We start from the raw sequence: 13248 nt of genomic DNA, 5'->3' as shown, positions 1-13248 counted from the left end.
AACACCAAAGCTCTTGAAATTTGGTTTTGCAAGTCATTTATTACCAAATGAATCTTTCAGCTACCATGGCATAAGAATCGAGTTGTCACGGAATGATGGAAGGTGATAATTAGTCCAAGGGTTCCAGATTTTTTCAAAGACTGGAATTTGATCCCTTTCTATAGCTAGCATTTTGGCATGAGACATGAAGTCATTTACTCTACGTATTGTCTCAGATATCTCCAAGTTAGGGGTCCTCCATGCCCTTGCTATTGTTTGCTTAGCTGCCGTAAGAAGTTGAGTGAGAAGTTTGAATTGCTTATGTGTAATGAGATCCGGTTTTAGGTTGAGCAAGGCTGTGGCTGGGTCTGGTTTCACAGTGAGACCAAATATTCTGGAAGCAGTTTCAAATACCTTTTCCCAATATATTTGTACGGGCAGGACCACCAAATATGTAAGTAGGTGCCTGGATCAGGAAAGCCCCGGGAAGCATTGGGCTGTTTGGTTTGGTGTAAATTTGGCCAACCTGGAGGGAACAAGGTACCAACGAGTTAAAACTTTGTAGTTGTTTTCTACTGCCAGGATATTTGGTGAGGAGGATTTTGTTGCAGACCAGATTTTGGACCAGCCAGTCATATCAAATGTTCTTTCCAGGTCCTCCTCCCATTTACGTGCATAAGGTGGTTCTCTAAACCAGGGTAAATAGAAATGTGGGAATATATAGAAGATATTATACCTCTTAAATGAGGGTCTTTCAGGCATGCTGATTCAAAGATCGCAATTTGGGATAGAGAGATATCTGTGTTTAACAAAGATGTGTAAAAAAATTTGATTTGAAGGTATCTAAAAAGTTCAGAATTTGGCAAGTTATAGGAGTCACAACGGGTAGGAAATGTGTGAAAGGATGTTGAAGAAGTTAGGTTACTAAGCCGCGCAATGTTCAATGAGTTCCAGATCTTAAATGATTTGGGTGAGAACCATGCTGGGTAGAAAGCAGGGTTTTTGAGAAATGACAAAAGAGGGTTGTGAGAAGATTGTAGCTGGTGCTTAAATCTAAGTTTGTCCCATAAAGATAAAAAATATTTAGTGATGGGGTTACGTAGGGTTTTGCGTTCCTTGGGGAGGAGCCATAACAGATTGGAAATAGAAAGAGGGTCACATTCTGCCGCTTCTATTATTACCCATAGGGGTATTTCATGTGAAGCGTGATATTTAGAGAGGCTAGCAATGTGTGCAGCTCTATAATAGTTAGCAAAATTTGGAAATCCATGACCTCCTTTGAGTTTTGGTAAATGCAGCGTATGTAATGATACACAGGGTTTTATGGACCCCCAGACATATGTTAATGTTCTTCTATGGATTAATCTAAGGTAGTAAGATGGGATAGGGATCAGAAAAACTCTAAATAAATAAAAGTAGTTTTGGGAGAATTGTCATTCTGATTGCATCATGTCAGGTCACATGTGGCCAGGTGACAAGTGCACCCCGTTGGGGTCAGGGATGCACCACAGGGTAGTGAACCCTATAGCCGACTGCTGCTATCAGAGAGGAAGCGTGAACCCAAGATCCCCCAGGGCGCGGAGTCGAAGACCCAGCTTTGTGTTCACCAGAGCCTCTAGTGGCGAGGATGGCCTTTGCCGCAGCTGGATCCAGGTCGCGACCCCTGGAATCCCCTAGGTCACGCTCCGCATGAAGAGAGGGGAAGCAGCAAGCAGGACAAGCGATAGTGATGGGTAAGCCAAGGTCAGGGCAACAGGCAGACAAGGGTAACCGAGGGACAGGCAAAAGGTCAGGGTCACAGGCAAACAGGAGAAGTCAGGGACGAGCCAAAAAACGGTACACAGGAAGGTAATCGTAGCACACTGCAGACAGGAACTTAAGCCAACAACACGGTTGAACAGCACTGCAGACCTGCAGTGCAACAGTTAATATAGGCTTCCTGTGATGGCCTGGGGAGGAGCCATACAGGGAAGAAGGTGATAAAAGACAGCCAGGAAGAGAGTCAGGCCTCTAATCAACACATGGAGACAGGTAAGCTGCCAGACTTTATTGCAGATCCATGACACATTAATTATACCTATCCATGAGATCGGGAGATGTGTCCATTGTTGTAAAAGTTTGTCATTTGTTTGAGGAGTGGGGGATAGTTTGCTACAAAAAAAATCTGAATATGAGGCTATTAGGTGAATCCCTAAATAGGGGATTGACCTCTCAGTCCATATAAAAGGGCCTTTTTGGCCGAGTCCGATTCTACTTTGGAGGAGAGGGCTATATCTAGGGCTCTGGATTTTTTGGAATTGCAAGTCCCGAAATCATTGCGAATTTGTCTAGGATGAACAGGAGGTTAGGGTCCAGAAACTTGTGGGGATGACAGAAATAGGAGTATGTCATCTGAAAATAGACATAATTTATGATGGTATCCAGCAGTTTCAATACCTGTGATTGTTGGGTCTGTGCGGATTCGTTGGGCTAAAGGTTCTACTAGGAGGGTGAATAGGGGGGGAAGAGTGGGCATCCCTGGCGAGTTCCTCTTTCTATATTAAATGGATTAGATTTATAGCCTGCATATTTAATGTATGCAATTGGTTTGTTATAAAGCGCTTCGATCCATGTTAAGACGTGGGGGCCAAAACCCCATCTTTGCAATGTGTAGTGAAGGTAAGGCCATGATATGGAGTCAAAAGCCTTTTTTATATCAAGGGATAGGAAACAAGAGGGTATTTGACGGGTTTTAGCTATTTGAGCTAGCAATACTGCCCTACGGACATTGTCACCGGCCTGGCGCATTGGCATGAAACCTACCTGGTCTTTGTGGATAAGCTTACCTATTACATTAGTCTTTTGGCTAAAATTTTGATATCCAAGTTCAGGAGTGAGATTGGGTGGAAATTCGTACATAAAGGTATCGTCAGTGAGAGGTTTGGGGATCATGCAAACGATAGCCGTCAAAATCAATTTCCTGTCTAAAGGGTTTTCCTTCTAATAATGCATTAAAAGCTTCAGCTAAGATTGGCGATAACGTGTCTGTATGAGTTTTGTAATATATGGCGGAATAGCCATCTGGGCCTGGTCTCTTGTTTAATTTTAGGTCTTTGATAGCCTCGGAGACATCATCAGGTGTAATGTTGCCTTCTAATAAATTATTTTGGTCAAGGGAAAGTTCTGGTAAGTTTTTATCGGAGAAAAATGTATCTGCTGTTTTTGGGTTGAAATTATTAGATGATGTATATAATGAGGTCAGATGGGAATGAAGTTTCTGAACTATTTTGGAGGGTTGCTCGTGCAAACATCTTTTGCCAGTTTTAAGCGGATTGGTTTAAAGGGTTTGTTTCGAAGGAATTAAGCGTACGTGCAAGGTAGGTACCCGATTTATTGGATTTCATGAAATTGTTATGTCTTGATCGTTTGTAGGATTTTCCACTGCTTCAGTTAGAAATAAGTCATATGCAACACGAGTTTTGTCTAAACGGGATTTTGTTAATGATGATGGATTGTAATGTCATTAAAAAACGAGTGTGTGTGGGCTCCAGAGCATTTTTAACGCTGTAAAAAATGGCCATTAAAAATTTAGAACATGCTCCAATTTTTCACGATGTTTTTTTATGTGGTTGTGTGTGGGCTTTAACGACATGAAAAAACGCGCATGCTCAGAAGCAATTTATGAGACGGGAGCGCTCGTTCTTTTAAAACTAGCGTTCGTAATGGAGTAAGCACATTCATCACGCTGTAACAGACTAAAAAGCGAGAATCGTCTTTTACTAACACGAAATCAGCCCCAAGGGTGGCGCCATCCGAATGGAACTTCCTCTTTATAGTGCCGTCATACGCGTTGTACGTCACTATGCTTTGCTAGAGCATCGTGTGTAGGCAAGCCCGTTTTAACGATCGGGTTGAAAAAAAAAAATTAGTTTTTCTAGACCATTAAAGACGTAATTTTTTTACAACCCGAAAAACGGTCGTGTGTACGCAGCATTACAGTGAAATCATGAAGCAGAATTGTCACTCTATGGACAGAGTCATTTTAGATACAGTGTGGAGTTTAAGTAACAGTCAAAAAAATGAAAAGCACAACTCCTGCTAAGGGTGGAGTTGAGAGGTATCATAATATAGCGCGGTCTTACCACGAAGGGTCCCAACACGCATAGCAGAGGGAAAATAGGACCCAGGAACCAGAAGCAGCACAGAGCAGCAGAAAAGGTGGAAGAGAGAGGCTACGCAGGGAAGGCTTGCATGAAAAGCCAAGTCTTCAGTAACCCGCGGAAGACCTAGATAGTAGGGGCCTCCTGGAGCTCGACAGGGAGGCTATTCCATAGAACGGCTCTCTGGTGAGAGAAGGCCCGGCCACCACGCCGGATCTTCTTGGGCACCGAGATGTAAAGAAGATCTCTGCTGGTAGATCTAAGTGATCTAACAAAAGCTCATTCATGAAAAACGAGTGCAGAGATAGCTTGGGGCCAGGCCTCTCATAATCTTAAACATAATACATCCAGCCTTAAATAAGGTGCGATAGTGGACTGGCAGCCAGTGCAAGGTGCGGAGGACAGGGGTGATAGGATCCCTCAGTGGGACATCCATGAGTAGCATTTTGAATAAGTTGAAGTTTCTGCACTAACATCTTTGGCTAATCCAGATAAAGAGAGTTACAGTAGTCTAAGCAGCTACCTATCGTGCCGCAGATGACAGGGGTCTTTGACACGGGTGGTCCGCCCGACGGACTGCTCTTTGCTTAGCGGGGGATCGATCTGCTCATCCCCGCTGCTTAATATGCAGATACGGACCAGTCAGAGCCTTGCTCTATGTGGAGATTGAATGAAAATGGACCGCATGTCAGTTTTCATCCGATCCTATACAACCCGATTCTCAAGACTGATGGAAAATAGGTCTCCAACCGTCTGAATTTCACAGACAGGATCAGATCAGGTAGCAGTGGGTGTCAGCAAACATGTCACCACTGACATCCGCCTCTCCATAGGGCTGAATGGAGCGTGCGATCAGGTCCGCCTCAAAAACTGACAGGCAGACCTGATCGGAAAGCCTTTGTGAAAGGGCCTAAACCGTTTTAAACAGTTGCTGTGACAAAACATGTGGAAGAAGGTGCTCTGGTCAAATGTTACCTTTTGGCCTAAAATCAAAGCTCTATGTGTGGCGGAAAATGAACAGTGCACATTAGCCTGAACACACCAACTTCATTGTGAATCATGGCATTGGCAGCATCATGTTGTGGGGATATTTTTTCCCCCCAGCAGGGACAGGGAAGCTCAATTGGATTTAGGTTTGGACTTTGACTGAGCCATTCTAACACATGAATATGCTTTGATCTAAACCAGTGGTAGGCAACCTCGGCCCTCCATCTGTTTTAAAACTACAAGTCCCAAGAGACATTGCAAGACCCTGACAATTACAAGCATGACTTCTAGAGGCAGAGACACGATGAGATTTGTAGTTTCACCATAGCTGGAGGGCCGAATGTGTTAGAATGGCCCAGTCAAAGTCCGGACCTAACTCCAATTGAGAATCTGTGGCAAGACTTGATATTTGCTGTTCACAGACGCTCTCCATCCAATCTGAAAGAGCTTGATTTATATTGCAAAGAAGAATGGGCAAAAATGTCACTCTAGATTTGCAAAGCAGGTGGAGAAATCCTCAAAAAGACTTGCAGTGAAAGGTAGCTCTACAAAAGTATTGACTCAGGGGGGCTGAATACAAATGAACACCACACTTTTCAGATACTTATTTGTTAAAAAAAAAAAAATTAAAAACCATTTATCATTTTCCTTCCACTACACAAATTATGTGCCACTTTGTGTTGGTCAATCACAAAGTCCCAATAAAAATACATTTACGTTTTTGGCTACATGACAAAATGTGAAAAATTTCAAGGGGTATGAATACTTTGTCAAGGCACTGTACATCCTGCTAATCAGCAAACACACACATACATATACACTGCAAGCTTTTGGATCAAGCAAAGATATACACGTAGGACACAATATATATCTATTAGATTGTAAGCTCTTCTGATCAGGGCCCTCTTGTATTTTATTGTATTATAACTGTATGGTCTCCCTTTTATATTGTAAAGCGCTGCGCAAACTGTTGGTGCTATATAAATCCTGTATAAGAATATTAACGGAAAACCCTAAAAGACTGGGAACCTCAGTAAGGTCCTCCTACATATCCACTTACCCTTCATAAGAGTTGGATTCTGATGTAATTTTTGGTTGAATATGTGATTTTTCTTGCAGATCATTCTCTGTGTCACAGTTTCTTTTAGATTTTTCCAGATCCAATTGTCTGTTTATATTAGTCTTTTCTCGCTCAACCTGCAAGGAAGCAAATTAAAGAAAATGACGAATACTATTTGACGTTCACTATGCACATGCACCTACTAAAATGAATGCAACGAGAAGCACACACACACACAAACATTGGGACGATGGAATTTAGCATTTATTTGGAATTAATGAGAATTATCTGAACACAATAAAGCCTGGTTAACAAGCGGAAAATGAATACAATTATGATTCACAATTACGGTAGATTACAAGAAGATGAGGCCAAGACAATGCAACTGAAGAGCACACCACAGCAGAAGGACAGTGGGATGATGATGGACGTAAAGTAAAGATGACAACCAGTATATATCCACAGAGAAGGATCCTTTGATTTTTTTTTTTTTTTTTACAGGGCAACAGAGCTGAACATTATTTTAAATTTGTTTTAATGTTCAGGGAAAAGCATAGAAAAAGGGCCCGAAGAATGCACACCTCTACCTCTTTTTGCAGTTGTGATCGCTCTCTTGTCAAATTCAGGAATTCCAACTGTAGCACTCCTACCTCATTCTTAAATTTTCTCATATCTTGCTCCATTTGCTTATCCTTATGCTTAGTAGGCAAATCATAAGACAAGGGCTGCAGCAGATGTTCTTCCAGCTGATGAGGACTGGCTATCACCTTCTGATTGTAACCTTTAGATGGATGCACATCACTTTCCTTCCTATTCACACATCCAACTTTATCTTTAGCTTGCAATGATGCACTTCCTAATTTTTCAAAGTCTGGATTGAGAAAACTCTTCCCAACGCCTTTGGTTGGTAATGCAGATGGATGTCCTACATTCTTCTTTATAAGAAAGTTAGAAACTCCAAATGTAAAAGGTTTCTGTTCTTTTTCTAGCAGATTTATGTGGTTTGAACCTTTCTCACCATGGTTCGGTGCAACCAAAAATCCTTCCTGCATTTTGCTTTTTGGGTCTTCACTCCAGTCAGTTGACTCGCTGTTTCCAAGACTCTTATCATCCTTCTCAACACTAACCGGATACATTACAATACTGCCTGAAGTTTTAGCTCCTTGTCCAATGCATTTGTCTAGATCCTGAGAGCCAGGGGAGCTCTCCTCTTGACTTTTACTAGTCTTGGAAGGACTTTTTTTCTTCATTTTTGAGAATTCCCCAAATTTCTGCTTTAGCTCTGCAGTAATGTCTTTAAAATGAGATTTCACGTCTTTTTTTTCACTGTCGACCCACAGGTTTTCATATTTTTCCTCCCAAGGAAGATCAGAGTCAGAAGACTCCTGTTTTTCGTCAACGTTTTGCATGACAGGCAGGTTTTCAAGTGGCTGTTGGGAAATCCCCTCCTGATTGATTGGCTCAGGATTCACTTTAAAGTTGGACGTCATTATTATATGCTCATTCTCCATTACATAAAGAAATACAAAACAATCAACAAAATGTTACACGCTGTACACATTTATGGAAACAAAATTACATATTACATGAGATTTAAACATTTCAGTTTTCAGTGACAGAAGGCCACAAAGGCCACCATGGAAAAACAAGGGACTGCAAAAATATGTGTGTGTAAGTAAATGACAAAATTAAGGGGATGCCAGAATGTCAAAGAGCATCTTAAAGTGTTTGTAAAGTTTCAATTTTTTTTTTTAAATACCACACGTATACTTACCTCCACTGTTAGGGGCCTTTCACGCGTACGGACCGTATGTCCGCATTTTCATCCATCCGTTGCGGATGAAAACGGGACATACATTGGTCCCTATGTGATTGCAGGTGTCAGCAAGTGAACATCCGCTGACACCCGTAATTGTCTGCCTCCGCAAAGATCCGCATTTGCGGAGGGAAGAAAATCCTATTTCTTCTTCCGTCTGCTAAGCGGATCGGATGAACACGGACACACGGTCCGTGTTCATCCGCTCCCCCATAGGGGAGAGCGGAGGAAAGACAGGGCGGTCCCTGCACAGTGCGCGGGGACCGCCCTGTCAGCTGCCAGCTCAGCGGGGATTTTACGGAGGATCCCCGCTGAGCTTTTGCGGACACACGAAACGGATCATTACTGATCCGCCCGTGTGAAAGGGCCCTTATACACGGTTTTGCGGCTGAGTTAGGTTAAAGTACATTAAAGAGTGTTTATTTTTTAATTTATCTGGAGTGTTCACTTATAATTAATATGGTGGCATAAGATAAACTGGGTCATCTGTATGAACTGGGTGACCACTGCGACTTTAATATCAGTATCAGATGTTAAAACATTTCTTTTAATTGGGGCTTCAGCCTGCTAGACAGGCAACACTTCAAAGCATAGGGGCAGGGTAATGACATAAAAAGTCATCCATACTCCTAGGACATGCTGGGTAGAGGAGGGGTTACCTTGGGCTGGCCTGCAGCTTTTTATTTGCCATTGTTCAGTTATGCAGTAATTAATCAATGAACATGAAATTAATAACAAGAAACCCAATAAGCTTTCACATGATAGGTCAAGGGGGTGGTAAAAACAGGCTGTAATTGTGATGCTTTTAAGAGTCACGAGTTTGTTAGATCGCACCACTTGTAAACTCGTCACTAAAGTAAATAGGGACACATTGCAACCAAGAGCCAAACGCTTGGCTTGTGGTGTAACGTTTCACTGCAAAATTCATATTTGGCTGAAAAAAAAAAAACGCATTCAGGAGGTGGCAGGAACACCTCCCAAACTTCAGGAAGCTAGTGCTCTGCTGCCCTCTCAAAAGCGATGAATTTGTAATTTGCTGAGTGGCAGACTAACTGCACCAATCTGATGTTTTCCAGATTAGTTACCAGTACTTTTGAACATGTCCATACCAGTTTGTCCAATCCGTAGCCAATCACAAAAAATGTTTTAGACTGGCACAAGCATGTCAAAAAGAATCGGATTCTCCCTAATCTGCCTTTATCCATGGATATCCACAGACAGGTTAGCTTTTCTCCAGTGTTTGCCAACACGGCACATACACTATTTTGTCAACAGTATTAGGACACCTGCCTTTACACGCACATGGAATCCCAGTCTTAGGCATCAATAGTGTAGAGTTCAATATTGGGTTGGACCATCCTTTGAAGCCATCGACTCTTCTAGGAAGGCTGTCCACAAGGTTTAGGAGTGCATCTATAGGGAATGTTTAACCGTTCTTCCAGAAGCGCATTTGTGAGGTCAGGCACTGATGTGGTTGAGAAAGCCTGGCTCGCAGTCTCCATTCTAATTGATCCAAAAAGGTGTTCTATCGGGTTGAGGTCAGGACCCTGTGCCAATCAAGTTCCTCCACCCCATACTCACTCATCCATGTCTTTATGGACCTTGCTTTGTGCACTGTTCAAATCATATGGTGGAGGGGGGATTATGGTGTGGGGTTGGGCTTGGCCCCTTAGTTTCAGTAGTGGGAACTCTTAAGGCATCAGCATACCAAGACATTTTGAACAATTTTGTGCTCCCAACTTTGTGGATGTCCCCTTCCTGTTCAAACATGACTGCGCACCAGTGCACAAAGAAAAGTCTATAACAAGTATTGGATGAGCAAGTTTGGGGTGGAGCATCTTGACTGGCCTGCACAGTCCTGACCTCAACCCGATAGAACACCTTTGGGATCAATTAGAGCAGAGACTGCGAGCCAGGTCTTCTTGTCCAACATCAGTGTCTGACCATACAAATGCGCTTCTGGAAGAATGGTCAAACATTCACAAAGATACACTCCTAAGCCTTGTGGACAGCCTTCCCAGAAGATCTGAGGCTGTTATAGCTGCAAAGGGTGGGCCAACACAATATTGAACCCTACGGACTAAAACTGGGATGCCATTAAAGATCATGTGTGTGTGTGTGTGTGTGTGTGTGTGTGTGTGTGTGTGTGTATAAAGGCAGGTGTCACAATACTTCTTTTGACAATATAGTGTATGTTGGGAACATATAGATCTCTACACTAATGCTATAACTGTAACTTACCATTAGGAAACTCTGATCCTTTATTATTGTTTTTCCATTTGGTAAACCTAAACAATGAAAAAAAAACATGACGTTTGTTAGGTTTCTGAAAAAAATATTTAGAAAATTAATATATTAAAATGTATTTAATAATCTTTCAAGGACCATCACTTGCAAAGTTTAAAATTTAGTTTATAAAAAAATGCAGTATAAAATACAGTGTAACCGTATTCAATGTCTGTTTTTCTGTTACCCACCATCTAAATGTTTTTATTACTGCACAACATTAATGTTCACATAGTTTGGAAATAACACAAGAAAAACAAAAAAAAAAAACACACCATGAATCTATATATTCTTGACAGAAAACACAGATGTTGAACACACAAAAGAATCTTGAGAAACCTAGAATTCCCATTAAAGTGGAGGATCACCCAAAAGTGAACCTCCGCTTTTCGGAACCCTCCCCCACCTCCGGTGTCACATTTGACACCTTTCAAGGGGAGGGGGTGCAGATACCTGTATAAAAAACAGGCATTTGCACCACTTCCGGGTATAGACTCCCGCGGGAGTCCGGCCCCTCCGCGTCACCCCCTATTGTGTTCTAAGGAACACTCGGCTCCCAGAAAACAACGGGGACCAGTGGGAACTGCACAAGGCGACTCGCGCATGCGCAGTAGGGAACCGGGCAGTGAAGCCGCATCGCTTTACTTCCTGATTCCCTTACCGAGGATGGCGGCGGGGGAAGCCGAGAGCCGAGCCACCGCTCGGCTACAGGCTGCCGACGTCGCCGGCGACTTAGACAGGTATGTGTGCTAATATTAAAAGTCAGCAGCTGCTGTATTTGTAGCTGGTGGCTTTAAAAAAAAAAAATTTCAGGTGAACCCCCGCTTTACAGCACATGTATTTATAATATAAAAGAGAAGACCAAACACTTTAAAATGGATCTTAACAAGTTCAAAATATAATACAATTTTAGCTTTAAACCTCAAACAATGAATATGAATTGAAAAAATAAAAATGAACTTACCATGTTCCCTTTTCCGTAAATCTTGTGAAACGTCCTTGGATATGCTCTGTGCGCTGTCCTTTTTCAGATTGACATGCTCTTCGATGTCATCTTCTTGTACTGAACTTAATGCTACAGACAGGGAAGCTGCTGTGCCTTTTGCTGAAGCACTGTCAAGGATGGTTTGTGGAGATGTACTTTCATTTAGCTTATGATGGGATTGAGCCACACTTCTCGGCGTATGAGAAGAGTATTTAAGAGAATGGCTTGTAGAGTCCCAATCGGATGCATCTAAACAAAAAAACAGAATGGTAAAAAATGTCTTCCAAAACCAAAAGCTTCAAGAGTTACATTCAAATTAAATTTTATCTGGCCTAAAAAGTGCCATTAGTATCAAAGCACTGACGTTAAGATGCCTTGTGCTTCCTACAAATAACTATTTAAATTGTTACATTAAGCACACCCTCCTGCCTGCGTGAGCTAAAGGCAGATGGACTCCAGGAAGTAAATGCTACGTGAATCATCAAGTGCCCTTACTTAAAATTGCCAAAACCAGAAATGCCTAAGGTGGTGTTTTTCAGAGAAATTTCTCAGCAAAATAAACCAATGAAACATCGATGGATGGGTGTGTTTGCTTTAAATATTCAAAATGAAATAAATAGCATTTTTGGTTTGTAGTGCTTAGATACAGTGTAGTTCCGCTTTAGGCCCCTTTTACAATTGTGCGACTTGAGACTGAAAAGTTGCATGACAAGTCGTACTCCATGATTTCCAATGAGTACCATTCATATCTATGTGACTTCAAAGTAGTCCCTGCACTACTTTGGTCCGACTTTGATGTGACCTCAAGATTACACAGGCATTATTTCAAGTCACATAACTTTCAGGTCATACAAGTGTGAAAGGGGCGTTAAGTCCAACCATCTAGCATTTAACTTTAGAATAGCATACTGTAAGCAAGCAGTAGAGACTCTGGCTTTTGTAAGATGAATGACAGAGAGCAAAGCCTAATGCAGGGAGGGAATAGTGCTTAATCTCAAAGAAAAATTAAGCTCTAGATTCCAAGGGATCATCTGAAGTGAGTTTTTTTTTTTAAGCCTTAAAATGCCAATACATTATGGTACAATGGCTACACTTCACAACTCAAACCTCTAGCTTTGTTCAAAGAGGCACTAAGCTCCATTCACCACTTTGTGTGCATGCACATATGTATGTATTTGGGGGGTGTAGAGGCAAGTTACATTAAGGCAGCCCATTCATGGGTGCTCAAAGTGCCACAGTGCACAAAAAAGTGGGACTACATTATTTTTAACAACTCGGTACACCATAATGCACACAACATTTCCATCTGTGCACTGTGGTGAGCTATAGTGCAGATACAGTTAGGCCTACTATATACTGTATATACTCGAGTATAAGCCGACCCGAATATAAGCCGAGGCATCTAATTTTACCACCAAAAAAATGGGAAAACTTATTGACTCGAGTATAAGCCTAGGGTGTCCATCTGCATGCCTCACTGTGCCCATGCCTAGACTTACATTTAACATGGGAGTATATAGAAGGGGTGCCCGGCTTTGAAAAATATGTGCTCCCCGGCTGTAGGTCCCCCAGACAGCAAACTTTGCACACTTGTAGAGGAGAACTGGGGCTACATGTGTACCAAGTTTAAGGTCAAGGGCCGGCCGGTACCGGGTCCCCAAATTTACCAGAGAAATTACCATTTAACATGGGAGTCTATGGAAGGGGTGCCCGACTTTGAAAAATTGGTGCTCCCTGGCTGTAGGTCCCCCGGACAACAAACTTTGCACATTTGTAGAGGAGAGTGTGGCTACATGTGTGCCAAGTTTGGGGTTCAGGGGATCTACGGCCGGCACCGGGTCCCCAAAGATCGGGAGGATCAGGCACAAAAAGGTGACTTGAGTATAAGCCGAGGGTGGCATTTTCAGCACCAAAAAATGTGCTAAAAACTCATCATATACTCGAGTATATTACGGTATGTGCATTGGGTAGAACATACAACATAAATCCAGCCTAC

The 13248-nt window shown here is 42.2% G+C and overlaps 1 protein-coding gene across 3 annotated transcripts in view; it reads right to left on the bottom strand.

The window, feature by feature from the left end:
* Positions 1–13248, bottom strand: part of LOC120931860 (ankyrin repeat domain-containing protein 26-like) — a 138271-nt gene that overhangs the window by 65166 nt on the left and 59857 nt on the right. The window contains exons 19-22 of one of the 3 annotated variants that reach the window (XM_040343752.1): positions 11232–11501; positions 10223–10269; positions 6816–7670; positions 6166–6302 (exon numbers count right to left, since the gene is read on the bottom strand). In XM_040343752.1, coding sequence (XP_040199686.1) covers positions 6166–6302; positions 6816–7670; positions 10223–10269; positions 11232–11501 — 1309 coding nt within the window. Of the gene's footprint in view, positions 1–6165; positions 6303–6746; positions 7671–10222; positions 10270–11231; positions 11502–13248 lie in introns of all 3 variants that reach the window. The other 2 variants (XM_040343751.1, XM_040343753.1) reach the window with 2 other exon arrangements.

This window comes from Rana temporaria, chromosome 3, assembly GCF_905171775.1.
Source record: "Rana temporaria chromosome 3, aRanTem1.1, whole genome shotgun sequence".
NCBI lineage: Eukaryota > Metazoa > Chordata > Amphibia > Anura > Ranidae > Rana > Rana temporaria.
Note: the sequence above shows the minus strand (reverse complement) of the source record. Positions and strands in the feature narration are given on the sequence as shown.